The 15689-nt window shown below is 55.2% G+C and overlaps 7 protein-coding genes across 8 annotated transcripts; 4 read left to right on the top strand and 3 right to left on the bottom strand.

The window, feature by feature from the left end:
* The first annotated feature begins 530 nt into the window (after window positions 1-530).
* LOC119159314 (feather keratin 4-like) lies at window positions 531-938 on the top strand. The gene has a single exon (XM_037412025.1). The coding sequence runs from the start codon at window positions 531-533 to the stop codon at window positions 936-938; it is 408 nt and encodes a 135-aa protein (XP_037267922.1).
* A 1777-nt stretch (window positions 939-2715) lies between these two features.
* Window positions 2716-3123, bottom strand: LOC119159313 (claw keratin-like). Its single transcript, XM_037412024.1, has one exon. The coding sequence runs from the start codon at window positions 3121-3123 to the stop codon at window positions 2716-2718; it is 408 nt and encodes a 135-aa protein (XP_037267921.1).
* A 1990-nt stretch (window positions 3124-5113) lies between these two features.
* On the top strand, window positions 5114-5494 carry LOC119159318 (claw keratin-like). Its single transcript, XM_037412028.1, has one exon. It carries the CDS (start codon window positions 5114-5116, stop codon window positions 5492-5494), a length of 381 nt encoding a protein of 126 aa, XP_037267925.1.
* A 2244-nt stretch (window positions 5495-7738) lies between these two features.
* On the bottom strand, window positions 7739-8092 carry LOC119159321 (claw keratin-like). Its single transcript, XM_037412031.1, has one exon. It carries the CDS (start codon window positions 8090-8092, stop codon window positions 7739-7741), a length of 354 nt encoding a protein of 117 aa, XP_037267928.1.
* A 1691-nt stretch (window positions 8093-9783) lies between these two features.
* On the top strand, window positions 9784-10128 carry LOC119159324 (claw keratin-like). The gene has a single exon (XM_037412034.1). The coding sequence runs from the start codon at window positions 9784-9786 to the stop codon at window positions 10126-10128; it is 345 nt and encodes a 114-aa protein (XP_037267931.1).
* A 2279-nt stretch (window positions 10129-12407) lies between these two features.
* Window positions 12408-12860, bottom strand: LOC119159295 (claw keratin-like). Of its 2 annotated transcripts, XM_037412011.1 has the most exons (2): window positions 12536-12860; window positions 12408-12499 (listed from the first exon to the last, which is right to left on the bottom strand). In XM_037412011.1, exons 1-2 carry the CDS (start codon window positions 12858-12860, stop codon window positions 12408-12410), a joined length of 417 nt encoding a protein of 138 aa, XP_037267908.1. The 2 variants fall into 2 exon arrangements, with proteins under 2 accessions (XP_037267908.1, XP_037267907.1); XM_037412010.1 differs by having other exon boundaries at window positions 12408-12860.
* Window positions 12861-14846: 1986 nt separating this feature from the next.
* LOC119159300 (claw keratin-like) lies at window positions 14847-15272 on the top strand. The gene has a single exon (XM_037412023.1). The coding sequence runs from the start codon at window positions 14847-14849 to the stop codon at window positions 15270-15272; it is 426 nt and encodes a 141-aa protein (XP_037267920.1).
* The last annotated feature ends 417 nt before the right edge of the window (window positions 15273-15689 follow it).

The following is a 15689-nucleotide window of genomic DNA, read 5'->3' as shown; positions in this document are numbered from 1 at the left end:
ATCAGCAAGGAAAATAAAATAGGAAATTAAGCAGGCTGCTAAACAGATTACTCAACACTCAAATCTATTGAAAATCAGATATTTTTTTTCCCCCTCACTCCCTTGCATTCCATCTGTACAATGCAGACTATAGGCACTGCCCTGAGAAGCTGTGTGTGGGAGGAAAAGAGATGCTGTGGGAGCAAGTTCAAACTTGTATCCAGGAAATATTACAAAGGACTGGGAGGTTTTAGAGTAGATTACTATTTTGGAGGCAGTGCACAAAGGAGGGGGAGGATTTTTGCTCCTGGAGGAAGGGAACTAGAGAGAGCAAGCTTAAAGCAGCAAAGTTAAAAGGACAGACAGATGCAGGCTAGGTAAAAGGCAGCAGATGCAAAGGCAAGAAGCTCAACTGCTGTCTTTATCCAATTTATCTCTGTCCAAGATCTCATAGAGGCAAGCTTAGAAGTGTCAATAAACAAGCACAAGGGTTTCATTTTTCTTCTAATTCTGCAAATAAATCGCAGGCACTCCCCTACCACGGCCAGGAGATGGCTTCCGACCAGCTGGCATGCACCAACCCCTGCGAGGCAAAGTGTCCCCAGCCCCTGGCCACCAGCAGCAATGAGCCTTGCGTCGTGGCCTGCGGTGACTCCCGGGTGATTATATACCCACCACCTGTTGTCGTCACCTTCCCAGGACCCATCCTCACCACCTACCCGCAGCAAACCGTCGTGGGAGCCTCAGAGCCCTCTGAGGTGGCCCTGGCAGAGCCCCCCACCGCAGCACCTCTGCCAGCAGAGGCGACAGGGAGGCTGGAGGCAGCAGCTGAGAAACTTGCCCCCCAGGTCATTGCCCGACCTGAGCCACGGTGTGCCCCAAAATACTCCTACACCTATTCTTCCCAATGGACACATCCATGCAATTCATACCGCTCTGGGAAACGGTGGACATACTAAGCTCAGCTGTTGTGTGCACAGAGTAATTTAAAGAAACAGCAAAGGAAACTTGAGATGCAAATTGAGGGTGGAGCTGACAGGCACCAACCCCAATGCTGGGTGTTGCCTGGTTCCAGCTGAAAAGAATGAGAGCTGGAAATGCTCAGCATCTGTGAAAAGCAGGTTCATGTGTGCATTTTCTCATTTTGCCTTTAGTTTAGATCTGTTAACCTCTGGCTTTCCATTTTAGTCATCTGTTTATGTTGTGCTTTGTCTTATTTCAGTTTTATTGTTGACACTGAACTTAGAGAGGTGACTTAGGATGCTAGAAATTGCACACAGCAACTGCGCCAAAGGAGAAAAAATATTTTTTATAGACTGCATCACTTTGACATTGGTGATTAACCAAAGCCTCACTGAAATGCTGGAAAGATGGTCTCTATTCTGTACAATTTTGTTCCAGAATTGTAGAAAAGCTGTCTCTTTCCAAATAAATTTTCTGTACCAAAGTATGTCTTCTCGTTTTCATTACCACATAACAATTTCCTTCCTCTTTTACTTATCAATTGAATTCAGAGCATATTGATCCTTGGTCATTGGCATTCCATGTTTCTTTTTTGAGTACAAATGTCACAAAATCCCAGTAACACTTTTCTACACAATGTCATTAAACATGTGCTGAATGTGTGACACTCCCCAGGACCAGCCTGAGTCCCTGGGAGCTGCTGCTTGCAACAGCAGTCCCTGCAAAGGCTCAAGTAATGATCAGCTCCTAATTTGTCACGTACATCTCAGGACAGATCAACTTTCCCTACTTTGCCCCAAGCCCCAAAGCAAAACATGAATCTGGGTGCAGCAGACAGGGTGGAGAAATGCACAGCCCACACACAGCCCTCTGACACACTCTGCAGAACTTCCCTGAGGTCACAGGGGGAAGGATGCCCTTGGGCTGCCCACAGATGACATCACTCATGAATGCACTAGCCACATTGCAGGGTGCATGCTCAATGCATCACCCAGAGCATCATGACTGACTGGTGGGAACAGGGTGCAAAGTATGAATAGGAAAGAAATACACCACTGGTTGCTCTCGCACTCATCTATAGACCTCATAAAACAAGAAGTAGAACTTCACCTTTCAAATCTGCCTTTTGTGATTAAGCTAATAATTTTCTCATAACTTCCCTACCTAGCAGTTCAAAAAACTTTTCTCAGAGAACTATTCAGAGCTTCCACAAATGTTTTTAGTGGATAGATTACCATCTAACATTTCACATCATCTCTCAGTTATAGACATAATTGCAGTCACAGTAAAAAACAAATTCAGACCAAAAAAAAAAATCATTCATACAATGCAGATTCTTTATTTTGGATGCAAAATGCAATAAACAGTGTCAGCAAGAAAAAAAACAACAAGGAAAAAATGAATTGGAAACAGGAAAATCATAAGGCTGCAGCAAGGCACAACCCAGAGCTCCACCAGAAAAATTCCCCCCTCCTATTTCAGGCAGGGAGTCTTACAGCCTGGCAGAACCAGGGAAACTCTCATCCGAGGAAGACTACAGCTTCGTTGTGTTGCAGGTAGGAGGGGAGACTTGGAAGCCCTAAAGCTGCCAGCAGAAGGTCGGCAAGGTTACTCTGTGCAAATAAGCAAAGACCATACAGACCCAGTAGCTGCTTTGCCACAGCCTAAAGAGGGGCTGCAAGCTCTGCTCTGCATCTGGTGGTAGAAGACGAGAGGTGCAATGTGTGGAGACCCAGGGCAGATGTGGCACTGAACTCTGTGGATATTTGGGGCTTAGCAGGGTCCACAGTTGCCATTGAGGTACCTGTGGCCTCGGCCCCAACCACCATATCCACAACCGCCATAGCCACCATAGCCCCCATAACCTCCATAGCCCCCATAACCTCCATAACCCCCATAGCCCCCGTAGCCCCCATAGCCCCCATAGCCTCCAAAACCACCACGGCCTCCAAAAGTGCCGCCGTAGCCTCCGCCAACACCGGGAGCTCCCGCTGAGCCAACAACACTCTGCTGTGGGAAGGAGCTGAGGATGGGCCCGGGGAAGGTGATCACCGAGGCTGGCGGCTGGATCACCACCGTGGAGTCAGGGCACTGCCGCACGCAGGGCTCGTTGCAGGTGTCAGCCAGCGGGGCCGGGGCGGCCACCCCACAGGAGGTGTTGCACAGGCTGGTGCAGGACATCCTTGTGTTCAGCAGGTGATGCTGCAAGAAAGGACAGAGCTCCGGGTCAGTGTCAGGCCCAATCCCGAAACCCTCCTGTCTCTCTCACACTTGGAACCTGTGTCCCAGGACAGGCTCTGGATCCTCTCCGGCAGTCACAGCAAGAAGAGGCTCCACAGTTCAAATGCTGGTATAAACCAGTGTTTGCCATGGTGCGCCCTGGGCCTGGCTTGACCAAAGGGAACAGAAAATCTCCCTCAACCAAAGCAAATGGAAAATAAACATCTCCCAAAGGATTTGAGTCTCTTGGTGTACTCAGAGCATTGTACCCACAAGGTTAAATTCCCATCCTTTCCATAGCTCTGAAACAGCACGATCCCATCCTTACTATGCCCGATGAAAGCGTGGTGGAGCCCCAAGCAAACGATGCCTCAGGAAAGCCACTGCTGAGGAAGGAAAGAGGGAGGTAAGACTTGCACTTACCACAGTGATCAGAGAGGCAAGTGGGAGAAGATGGATAGCCAGCTGTGAAGCCCTCAGCTCTTATATACATGTCCCAGATTGCCTGGGGCATTGGCCAAGGTGGCAGGGCAGAAACCTCAGTTAATTATGAATTCAAGTGGACAATCTTCATGGCACAGTGATGTGAGACAATTATATGCCCCCTTACTGGAGAGATTGTCATGCAAACATGCCCTGCACAAGAAAGCAGTTATGGGAGTGACAGGCCATAACCCATCATTACATGAAAGACTAAATCTCTGCTGCAGCTGAACTTGCGGCACCAATAAACCCCAATCTGTCCCTAATCCTTCACTTTGCTTGCACAGAAGAATTCTGGGCATCTTGCAGAAGATTGCTGTTCCCAACCACGCCACACTCAGCACAGCAGAGCCAGGCGCCCATGGCCGGCAGTGCCCAGCGTGCCTCTGCCTGTGCCTGTGGGGAGCACGGCCACGTGCAGCCTGGCTCTGGGTGGGCGCTCGGCCAGCCTCTCCTGGCACAGCCCTCAATGTCCCGCTGAGTAATTGAGCTCCTCTAGAGACAGGAAGAGCACACGCACAGACACATAGCTGAAGGAGCTGAGAGTGTGTTGGTCCTGTTCCTGCCCTCCAGCTCATCCATGCACTTCCACCCTCAGACAGGTCCCTAGCGCCTGATCCCGCTGCCCTCTAACACACATTCTCTGTCAGTGCTGTTCATAGATGGAGCTTCATCCCACACAGGACTCATCTCCGCCATTCTTTCCATGTCCATGATGTGAAGTCAGGAGTTAAAACCCAACTTATATAGCATCAGGAAAATGTCCAAGGATAAGGGCTGCCATTGCACTGGAACTGCCATTTCCCAAGTTCTTGCTGTCATGGGGCAATGGTTGGCATTTACGAGCTGCCCTGACCTGGGTGGATAGTTTATTCCTTTGCCCAACCTCCTGGCACCTCTGTTTACCAGCCAGTAAATGAGAGGTAATAAGAGGTGTAATGGCTGGGCACTGGGTTGCAAAAAATTCCTTGAGATGCCCAAGATCTTGCCAATAAGCAGAGTGGGAGGATTACAAACAGATCGGGGTTTATTCATGACACTCATTCACCTATAGCTATGAATTGTCTTTCATGTAATGACGTGTCATGGTCTATGACTCCAATTACCTGTTTAATTTCAAAGGATTATTTGCTCCCTCGTATACCCACTCAGGAAGATTATCATTGTCCCGCACTACAGATTTTTCCTAAAGCTTATCTGCTAGAATTGATGATTACGTGGGGTTTCAACCACCAACCCCCGTGGCCAATGCCCCGGGCAGCCTGGGACGTGTATAAAAGAGCTGAGGGCTTCACAGCCCTCTATCCACTCGGCTTTGCTTGACTCTCCTGATCAACAGGGTAAGTCCAGCTCCTGGAAGCCCCTTGGGGATCTCTCCCTGCCTCCCTCCCTCCCTCGATACAGCCCCTTCCCCGCACCTGTGCCTAATCCCTGGTGTCTTTGCCAGGACTCCTTGCCTGCCTGAAAGATGTCCTGCACCAGCCTGTGCAACACCTCCTGTGGGGTGGCCGCCCCGGCCCCGCTGGCTGACACCTGCAACGAGCCCTGCGTGCGGCAGTGCCCTGACTCCACGGTGGTGATCCAGCCGCCACCCTCGGTGATCACCTTCCCCGGGCCCATCCTCAGCTCCTTCCCGCAGCAGAGTGTTGTTGGCTCAGCGGGAGCTCCCGGTGTTGGCGGAGGCTACGGCGGCACTTTTGGAGGCCGTGGTGGTTTTGGGGGCTATGGGGGCTATGGGGGCTATAGGGGCTATGGGGGCTATGGGGGCTATGGGGGCTATGGCAGTTGCGGATATAGTGGTTGGGGCCGAGGGCACAGGTACCTCAATGGCAACTGTGGACCCTGCTAAGACCCACACTTCATCCAACAACAGATGAAGAGGAAGACCAGAAAAGGCCCTGGCACAACCCAAACACAATACTTGAAGGACATTCCTTAAACACTGACGGGCTCCAAAATTCCGATTTTGTGCGTGCTTGTGGCCTTACTCTGCCTTTCTTGCTGCTTGAGCATCCCTTCATGTCTTGTTGCACCCTGATGACAGTGACCCGCGCTGGGTGCCTGCTCCTGGGGCACGGCTGACGCTCGTTGTTGCTCTGCCCACTGCCAGGAGACAGGGGAAGGCCCTGGCCAGGACTCTGCTCTTGTCCCAGCTCCCTCCTCCCCTGGAACTGCAATAAAAGCTCTGTTGCATCACAATGTCGACCCATGATGCTTTTTCTTCACCCTTCCTTCCGCCTTCCCACTTCCCCCAGACCTCGTGGCACGTGGGCTGCTTGAATCTCCCACGGTAATGCCCCGGACCGTTTGGGCAGTTTGCTCCGGGTGCTACAGCTGAGGATGACAGTCCCACCTGGGTCTTGTGCAGCACATTGCACTGAGCTTCCTCTGCTCTCCCACCGGCCGTAAGCACAGCACGTTCCCAGAGCTCCCTTTGAATACGTGCAAGTGCCACAGGTGACTGGCAGAAGCTCTTCCCAATGCTCTGCAAAACCAGCACGCCAGGCCTTACCTCCTTTCATTGGTTTGTTGTTGGTCACCTCTGGAGGTCCAGGGAAGTGGAGGCACAAACACTGCATGGACGGGGCTGCTGCCCGATGCTGACCATGCGCCTGTGCCCAGCTAGAGGTGAGGGCACTGGCATGAGGGAAGACACACACAGCAACTTTTCCCAAGTTTCTCCTCAGAGCCATGAAGAGGCCGCGAGCATGCAGTCACGTGAAGCATAAAGCTCTTTGTGGAGGAGGTTGGGCTGCCTGCCTTCCTGAGGTCCCTCTCTGCCCCAGCTGTCTCCTCATGGTGTGATCCCTGCACTGCAAGGTGCTCTTGGGCAGAGACGGTTCTGGCCACAGCCATTGTGGAGGGCAGTGGGACACCTCTTGGGTCCCTGATGCTGACCTCCAAGAAAGATGTGTCATCCGCAATTGTCAACACAGGGGATGGGAAAGAAGGCAGCAAAATGGCATTTTTTTCTTTTTTCCCAGGCATTCTTTTTTCTCACTGCCTGGAGAGAAGCTCGCACATCTCATCTTGCCTTTGAGGATTTGTCTGCACGTGCACGTCCTCCCATGTGGCAAGGTCAGCCTGCACTGAGTCTCAGCCATCTGCCCATTCCTGGCTGAGGAGGTGTCCCCTGTGTGTCTGCTGAGGGAACAGTGCTGGGAGTGGGGTTTGGTGACCCCGTTTACAGCGGCTGAGGCTGGGGGCTTTGGCGGGCTGTGGCAGCGTGGGCTGCTTTGTGGGCTCATGTGTGAGGAAGAGCAGGGATGGGCCAGCAAATTTGTAGCACAACAGGGGGTGGTGGGAAGCTCTGCTGTCATTCCTGGGCACAGCGTGTCCACAGGTAGCAGGTGGGTGACACAGGGAATCCCGAGAAGAGCTTCTACTCCACCAGTGGTGGCAAGGTGAGGCCAACATGGGTCCAACCAGCAGTGGAAGATGGAGGAAAAATAAGAAAAGGAGGTGGTGGAGGTTTGCAGTGCTGCAGAGTACAGGAGCCCAAAGTGTGGAGAAGAGAGGGAGAAGCTGTTGTTGAACAAGACACGTACGGCCCCGGCTGCAGGTGACCATCTGGCAGAGGGACATGCTGCCAAGGGCCGGCAGGAGGAAGCGAGGCAGCTCCCGCAGGTCACGCTGCAGAGTCACTGACAGGAAAGCCCAGGGAGCCAAGGATGCCGTTAAATGCATTGCTTCTAGAATACGGAAGTAGAAAAACAACCATGGGTCAAGATTGTGATGCATCAGAGCTTTTATTGCAGTCCCAGGGGAGCGGGGAGTTGGGACAAGAGCAAAGCACTGGTGGGGGCTTTCCCCTGTCTCCTGGCAGTGGGCAGAGCAACAACGAGCGTCAGCCGTGCCCCAGGAGCAGGCACCCAGCGCGGGTCACTGTCATCAGGGTGCACCAAGACGTGAAGGGATGCTCAAGCAGGGCAGCAAGAAAGGCAGAGTAAGGCCACAAGCACGCACAAGGCGTCCAAGCTCTGGGGCCCAGCTGTGCCAAAGCAATGTCCTTCCTTCGAGCGTTGTGTTGGGATGTGCCACGGCCTTTTCAGGTCCTCGTCTACTTCTGTGGCAGGATCAAGTGTTGTGGAGCTTAGCAGGGTCCACAGCTGCCCCTGAGGTATCCGCAGCCTCGGCCCCAACCACCGTATCCATAGCCCCCATAGCCCCCATAGCCCCCATAGCCTCCATAGCCTCCAAAACCACCACGGCCTCCAAAAGTGCCGCCGTAGCCCCCGCCAACACCGGGAGCTCCCGCTGAGCCAACAACACTGTGCTGCGGGAAGGAGCTGAGGATGGGTCCAGGGTAGGTGATCACCGCAGGTGGCGGCTGGATCACCACCGTGGAGTCAGGGCACTGCCGCACGCAGGGCTCGTTGCAGGTGTCAGCCAGCGGGGCCGGGGCGGCCACCCCACAGGAGGTGTTGCACAGGCTGGTGCAGGACATCTTTCAGGCAGGCAAGGAGTCCTGGCAAAGACACCAGGGATTAGGCACAGGTGCGGGAAGGGGCTGTATCGAGGGAGGGAGGGAGGCAGGGAGAGATCCCCAAGGGGCTTCCAGGAGCTGGACTTACCCTGTTGATCAGGAGAGTCAAGCAAAGCCAAGTGGATAGAGGGCTGTGAAGCCCTCAGCTCTTTTATACACGTCCCAGGCTGCCCGGGGCATTGGCCACGGGGGTTGGTGGTTGAAACCCCACGTAATCATGAGACGTAGCACACAGCTTCATGACACAGAAAGTGATGCGAGAGAATTATATGCCGCCTCACTGGGGGCACTGGCATGCAAGCGTGCCCTGGAGAGGACAGGGGTGATGGGAGGGACAAATGATGACACGCCATTACATGAAAGACACGGCACGGCTGTTGTAGCTGAACCGGCGGCACCAATAAACCCCGATCTATCCCTAATCCCCCGCATTGCTTACGTGGCAATGTGCTGAACCTTGCAGAATATTGCTGTGTCCAACGCTAGCACACCAGGCTGCTGCTCCTGCAGACAACGCGCTCAGCAGCAGCCCAGCCAGGCACCCATGGCCACGAGTCCCCAGTGTGCCTGGGCCTGTGGGGAACTTTGCCACGTGCAGCCTGGCTCTCAGTGGCTGCTCGGCCCAAATCTCCTGGCCCAGCCCCCAACACCCAGCTGAGCAATCGAGTCCCTCCAGAGAGGCCTTGAGGAGGACCACGCTTACAAAGACATGGCCAAGGAAGCTGAGAGTGTCCTGGTCCCCTCCTGCCCTGCACCTCCCCTGTGCATGTCCCCTGTCACACAGGACCTTGCCGCCTGATCACATTGCCCCCCACCCACCTTTGTTTTGAGGCCCCACACGAATGGGTCTTTGAGCCGCTCAGCAAAGAGTGCCCCCCACCCTCTGCATGGCCGTTCATCGGTGAGCACCACATAGACCCTCTGGAGCCGGGGCATGGAGGTGGCCGAGGCTTCAGGGAGCTCCTGACCTGTTGCCCCAGAAGGCGCCCAGCGCTCACGGGCACTGGGAGATGGTGGGCATTTGCGAGTCACTCCGAGTGTCTGGAATGGCTTCTCCCCTTTGCCCAGCGTCCCCCTGCCTCTGCTTACCGCCTTGTAAAAGGGAGGTAATGACAGGCATGATGGTGTGCACAGGATTGCAAAGCACATCTGCGAAATGCTCAGGACTCTGGCACGTAAGCAATGCGGGGGGATTAGGGATAGATCGGGTTTATTGGTGCCGCCGGTTCAGCTACAACAGCCGTGCCGTGTCTTTCATGTAATGGCGTGTCATCGTTTGTCCCTCCCATCACCCCTGTCCTCTCCAGGGCACGCTTGCATGCCAGTGCCCCCAGTGAGGCGGCATATAATTCTCTCGCATCACTTTCTGTGTCATGAAGCTGTGTGCTACGTCTCATGATACGTGGGGTTTCAACCACCAACCCCGTGGCCAATGCCCCGGGCAGCCTGGGACGTGTATAAAAGAGCTGAGGGCTTCACAGCCCTCTATCCACTCGGCTTTGCTTGACTCTCCTGATCAACAGGGTAAGTCCAGCTCCTGGAAGCCCCTTGGGGATCTCTCCCTGCCTCCCTCCCTCCCTCGATACAGCCCCTTCCCCGCACCTGTGCCTAATCCCTGGTGTCTTTGCCAGGACTCCTTGCCTGCCTGAAAGATGTCCTGCACCAGCCTGTGCAACACCTCCTGTGGGGTGGCCGCCCCGGCCCCGCTGGCTGACACCTGCAACGAGCCCTGCGTGCGGCAGTGCCCTGACTCCACGGTGGTGATCCAGCCGCCACCCTCGGTGATCACCTTCCCCGGGCCCATCCTCAGCTCCTTCCCGCAGCAGAGTGTTGTTGGCTCAGCGGGAGCTCCCGGTGTTGGCGGAGGCTACGGCGGCACTTTTGGAGGCCGTGGTGGTTTTGGAGGCTATGGGGGCTATGGGGGCTATGGGGGCTATGGATACGGTGGTTGGGGCCGAGGCTGCGGATACCTCAGGGGCAGCTGTGGACCCTGCTAAGCTCCACAACACTTGATCCTGCCACAGAAGTAGACGAGGACCTGAAAAGGCCGTGGCACATCCCACACAACGCTCGAAGGAAGGACATTGCTTTGGCACAGCTGGGCCCCAGAGCTTGGACGCCTTGTGCGTGCTTGTGGCCTTACTCTGCCTTTCTTGCTGCCCTGCTTGAGCATCCCTTCACGTCTTGGTGCACCCTGATGACAGTGACCCGCACTGGGTGCCTGCTCCTGGGGCACGGCTGACGCTCGTTGTTGCTCTGCCCACTGCCAGGAGACAGGGGAAGGCCCTGGCCAGGACTCTGCTCTTGTCCCAGCTCCCTCCTCCCCTGGAACTGCAATAAAAGCTCTGTTGCATCACAATGTCGACCCATGATGCTTTTTCTTCACCCTTCCTTCCGCCTTCCCACTTCCCCCAGACCTCGTGGCACGTGGGCTGCTTGAATCTCCCACGGTAATGCCCCGGACCGTTTGGGCAGTTTTCTCCGGGTGCTACAGCTGAGGATGACAGTCCCACCTGGGTCTTGTGCAGCACATTGCACTGTGCTTCCTCTGCTCTCCCACCGGCCGTAAGCACAGCACGTTCCCAGAGCTCCCTTTGAATATGTGCAAGTGCCACAGGTGACTGGCAGAAGCTCTTCCCAATGCTCTGCAAAACCAGCACGCCAGGCCTTACCTCCTTTCATTGGTTTGTTGTTGGTCACCTCTGGAGGTCCAGGGAAGTGGAGGCACAAACACTGCATGGACGGGGCTGCTGCCCGATGCTGACCATGCGCCTGTGCCCAGCTAGAGGTGAGGGCACTGGCATGAGGGAAGACACACACAGCAACTTTTCCCAAGTTTCTCCTCAGAGCCATGAAGAGGCCGCGAGCATGCAGTCACGTGAAGCATAAAGCTCTTTGTGGAGGAGGTTGGGCTGCCTGCCTTCCTGAGGTCCCTCTCTGCCCCAGCTGTCTCCTCATGGTGTGATCCCTGCACTGCAAGGTGCTCTTGGGCAGAGACGGTTCTGGCCACAGCCATTGTGGAGGGCAGTGGGACACCTCTTGGGTCCCTGATGCTGACCTCCAAGAAAGATGTGTCATCCGCAATTGTCAACACAGGGGATGGGAAAGAAGGCAGCAAAATGGCATTTTTTTCTTTTTTCCCAGGCATTCTTTTTTCTCACTGCCTGGAGAGAAGCTCGCACATCTCATCTTGCCTTTGAGGATTTGTCTGCACGTGCACGTCCTCCCATGTGGCAAGGTCAGCCTGCACTGAGTCTCAGCCATCTGCCCATTCCTGGCTGAGGAGGTGTCCCCTGTGTGTCTGCTGAGGGAACAGTGCTGGGAGTGGGGTTTGGTGACCCCGCTTACAGCGGCTGAGGCTGGGGGCTTTGGCGGGCTGTGGCAGCGTGGGCTGCTTTGTGGGCTCATGTGTGAGGAAGAGCAGGGATGGGCCAGCAAATTTGTAGCACAACAGGGGGTGGTGGGAAGCTCTGCTGTCATTCCTGGGCACAGCGTGTCCACAGGTAGCAGGTGGGTGACACAGGGAATCCCGAGAAGAGCTTCTACTCCACCAGTGGTGGCAAGGTGAGGCCAACATGGGTCCAACCAGCAGTGGAAGATGGAGGAAAAATAAGAAAAGGAGGTGGTGGAGGTTTGCAGTGCTGCAGAGTACAGGAGCCCAAAGTGTGGAGAAGAGAGGGAGGGCAGAGAGGGAGAAGCTGTTGTTGAACAAGACACGTACGGCCCCGGCTGCAGGTGACCATCTGGCAGAGGGACATGCTGCCAAGGGCTGGCAGGAGGAAGCGAGGCAGCTCCCGCAGGTCACCCTGCAGAGGCCCTGGGTGGCAGCTGGCTAGGACAGCCCGGGGAGCCAAGGATGCTGCTGGGAGCGTTGCCTACAGAGGAAGGTTGAAGAAAACAACCATGGGACAACACTGCGATGCAACAGAGATTTTATTGCAGTCCCAGGGGAGCGGGGAGTTGGGACAAGAGCAAAGCACTGGTGGGGGCTTTCCCCTGTCTCCTGGCAGTGGGCAGAGCAGCAACGAGCATCAGCCGTGCCACAGGAGCAGGCACCCAGCATGATGCTGCGTTGTCCAAGAGCAGCAAGTCTTGAAGGGATGCTCAAGCAGGGCAGCAAGAAAGGCAGAGTGGGCCCCACACATGCACGAGGCATCCAAGCTCTGGGGCCCAGCTGTGCCAAAGCAATGTCCTTCCTTCAGGTGTTGTGTTGGGATGTGCCATGGTCTTTTCAGGTCCTCGTCTTCTTCTGTGGCCGGGTCAAGTGTTGTGGAGCTTAGCAGGGTCCACAGTTGCCATTGAGGTACCTGTGGCCTCGGCCCCAGCTCCCATATCCACAACCACCAAATCCTCCATAGCCCCCATAACCTCCATAGCCCCCACAGCTCCCATAGCCTCCATAGCCCCCGTAGCCCCAAAGGCCTCCATAGCCCCCATAGCCTCCATAGCCCCCGTAGCCCCAAAGGCCTCCATAGCCTCCAAAACCACCACGGCCTCCAAAAGTGCCGCCGTAGCCTCCGCCAACACCGGGAGCTCCCGCTGAGCCAACAACACTCTGCTGCGGGAAGGAGCTGAGGATGGGCCCGGGGAAGGTGATCACCGAGGGTGGCGGCTGGATCACCACCGTGGAGTCAGGGCACTGCCGCACGCAGGGCTCGTTGCAGGTGTCAGCCAGCGGGGCCGGGGCGGCCACCCCACAGGAGGTGTTGCACAGGCTGGTGCAGGACATCCTTGTGTTCAGCAGGTGATGCTGCAAGAAAGGACAGAGCTCCGGGTCAGTGTCAGGCCCAATCCCGAAACCCTCCTGTCTCTCTCACACTTGGAACCTGTGTCCCAGGACAGGCTCTGGATCCTCTCCGGCAGTCACAGCAAGAAGAGGCTCCACAGTTCAAATGCTGGTATAAACCAGTGTTTGCCATGGTGCGCCCTGGGCCTGGCTTGACCAAAGGGAACAGAAAATCTCCCTCAACCAAAGCAAATGGAAAATAAACATCTCCCAAAGGATTTGAGTCTCTTGGTGTACTCAGAGCTTTGTACCCACAAGGTTAAATTCCCATCCTTTCCATAGCTCTGAAACAGCACGATCCCATCCTTACTATGCCCGATGAAAGCGTGGTGGAGCCCCAAGCAAACGATGCCTCAGGAAAGCCACTGCTGAGGAAGGACAGAGGGAGGTAAGACTTGCACTTACCACAGTGATCAGAGAGGCAAGTGGGAGAAGATGGATAGCCAGCTGTGAAGCCCTCAGCTCTTATATACATGTCGCCGACTGACTGAGGAATCGCCCAAGGCGTGGTGGTAATAACCCCATGTAATCATGAGATCAAGCGGACAAAATTCATGACATAAATAGCGATATGAGATAATTAAGTGCCTCCTCATTGGGGACACCGGAACACAAATGTGCCCCGGAGAAAAAAGAGGTAATGGAGGGACAGGACATGACACATCATTACATCAAAGACAAGGCGTTACTGTAGCTGAACTCGCGGCACCAATAAACCCCAATCTGTCCCTAATCCTTCACTTTGCTTGCACAGAAGAATTCTGGGCATCTTGCAGAAGATTGCTGTTCCCAACCACGCCACACTCAGCACAGCAGAGCCAGGCGCCCATGGCCGGCAGTGCCCAGCGTGCCTCTGCCTGTGCCTGTGGGGAGCACGGCCACGTGCAGCCTGGCTCTGGGTGGGCGCTCGGCCAGCCTCTCCTGGCACAGCCCTCAATGTCCCGCTGAGTAATTGAGCTCCTCCAGAGAGGGCTTGGCGAGAACCGTGCTCACAGGCATGAGGCTGAAGGAGCTGACACTGACATGGTCCCTTTGATGCCCTTCTTCTCCTCCGTATATGCCCCCCACATTCAGAGGTCTCCATGCTCTATCCTACTGCCATGCCCACTGCATCTCAACCAGCCTCTGTGCGCTTGAGGTTTTGCTATGCGTGGGACCGGTCCCCTCTACTCTTTGCATGGCTGTCAAGTGAATCCAGGACCTTAATACCTCTACAGCCTTAGAGGTGGGCAATTAACAGAGATATCTGTGGACCCCATGACAATGAGATGCTGTTGCTGGCATTCAGAGATGGTGGAAATTTGGAAGTCACTTCAAGCGTGTGGAAGGGCTTCTCCATGTGCCCAGCGTCCCGGTTCCTCTGTTTACCAGTCTGTAAGAGAAAGGTAATGACAGACGTGACTGCTATGCCCAGGATTGCAAAGCACTTCTGCAAGATGCTTACGACTTATCTACACAGGGAGCTTGAGGATTAGGGAGAGATTGAGGCTTATTGTGATGCGAGTTCGGCTACAGCAGCGCGTACTCTTTCATGTAATGATGTCTCACGACAAATCCCTCCCATCACACGTATGCTTTGCAAGGCACGTTTGTACACAAATGTCCCTAGCGAGGCAGCATATAACACTCCCAGCATCATTATCTTTACGATGAAGATTGTGTGGTTGATCTCATGATTACGTGGGGTTTCAACCACCACCCCGTGACCACTGCCCCGGGCAGCCTGGGACGTGTATAAAAGAGCTGAGGGCTTCACAGCCCTCTATCCACTCGGCTTTGCTTGACTCTCCTGATCAACAGGGTAAGTCCAGCTCCTGGAAGCCCCTTGGGGATCTCTCCCTGCCTCCCTCCCTCCCTCGATACAGCCCCTTCCCCGCACCTGTGCCTAATCCCTGGTGTCTTTGCCAGGACTCCTTGCCTGCCTGAAAGATGTCCTGCACCAGCCTGTGCAACACCTCCTGTGGGGTGGCCGCCCCGGCCCCGCTGGCTGACACCTGCAACGAGCCCTGCGTGCGGCAGTGCCCTGACTCCACGGTGGTGATCCAGCCGCCACCCTCGGTGATCACCTTCCCCGGGCCCATCCTCAGCTCCTTCCCGCAGCAGAGTGTTGTTGGCTCAGCGGGAGCTCCCGGTGTTGGCGGAGGCTATGGCGGCACTTTTGGAGGCCGTGGTGGTTTTGGAGGCTATGGGGGCTATGGGGGCTACGGGGGTTATGGAGGCCTTTGGGGCCATGGGGGTTATGGGGGTTATGGAGGCCTTTGGGGCTATGGGGGCTATGGAGGATTTGGCAGTTGTGGATATGGTGGCTGGCGCCGAGGCCACAGGTACCTCAATGGCAACTGTGGACCCTGCTAAGCTCCACAACACTTGACCCGGCCACAGAAGAAGACGAGGACCTGAAAAGACCATGGCACATCCCAACACAACACCTGAAGGAAGGACATTGCTTTGGCACAGCTGGGCCCCAGAGCTTGGATGCCTCGTGCATGTGTGGGGCCCACTCTGCCTTTCTTGCTGCCCTGCTTGAGCATCCCTTCAAGACTTGCTGCTCTTGGACAATGCAGCATCATGCTGGGTGCCTGCTCCTGTGGCACGGCTGATGCTTGTTGCTGCTCTGCCCACTGCCAGGAGACAGGGGAAAGCCCCCACCAGTGCTTTGCTCTTGTCCCAACTCCCTGCTCCCCTGGAACTGCAATAAAATCTCTGTTGCATCGCAGTGTTGTCCCATGGTTGTTTTCTTCAACCTTCCTCTGTAGGCAACGCTCCCAGCAG

Source organism: Falco rusticolus, chromosome 19 (assembly GCF_015220075.1).
Source record: "Falco rusticolus isolate bFalRus1 chromosome 19, bFalRus1.pri, whole genome shotgun sequence".
NCBI classification, from domain to species: domain Eukaryota; kingdom Metazoa; phylum Chordata; class Aves; order Falconiformes; family Falconidae; genus Falco; species Falco rusticolus.
The sequence above is the reverse complement of the archived record's forward strand: the minus strand, read 5'-3'. Positions and strand labels throughout refer to the sequence as shown.

Coding starts and splice junctions, on each gene's coding strand:
- LOC119159314 (XM_037412025.1), top strand. CDS start 531: ATGGCTTCCGACCAGCTGGCATGCACCAACCCCTGCGAGGCAAAGTGT.
- LOC119159313 (XM_037412024.1), bottom strand. CDS start 3,123: ATGTCCTGCACCAGCCTGTGCAACACCTCCTGTGGGGTGGCCGCCCCG.
- LOC119159318 (XM_037412028.1), top strand. CDS start 5,114: ATGTCCTGCACCAGCCTGTGCAACACCTCCTGTGGGGTGGCCGCCCCG.
- LOC119159321 (XM_037412031.1), bottom strand. CDS start 8,092: ATGTCCTGCACCAGCCTGTGCAACACCTCCTGTGGGGTGGCCGCCCCG.
- LOC119159324 (XM_037412034.1), top strand. CDS start 9,784: ATGTCCTGCACCAGCCTGTGCAACACCTCCTGTGGGGTGGCCGCCCCG.
- LOC119159295 (XM_037412010.1), bottom strand. CDS start 12,860: ATGTCCTGCACCAGCCTGTGCAACACCTCCTGTGGGGTGGCCGCCCCG.
- LOC119159300 (XM_037412023.1), top strand. CDS start 14,847: ATGTCCTGCACCAGCCTGTGCAACACCTCCTGTGGGGTGGCCGCCCCG.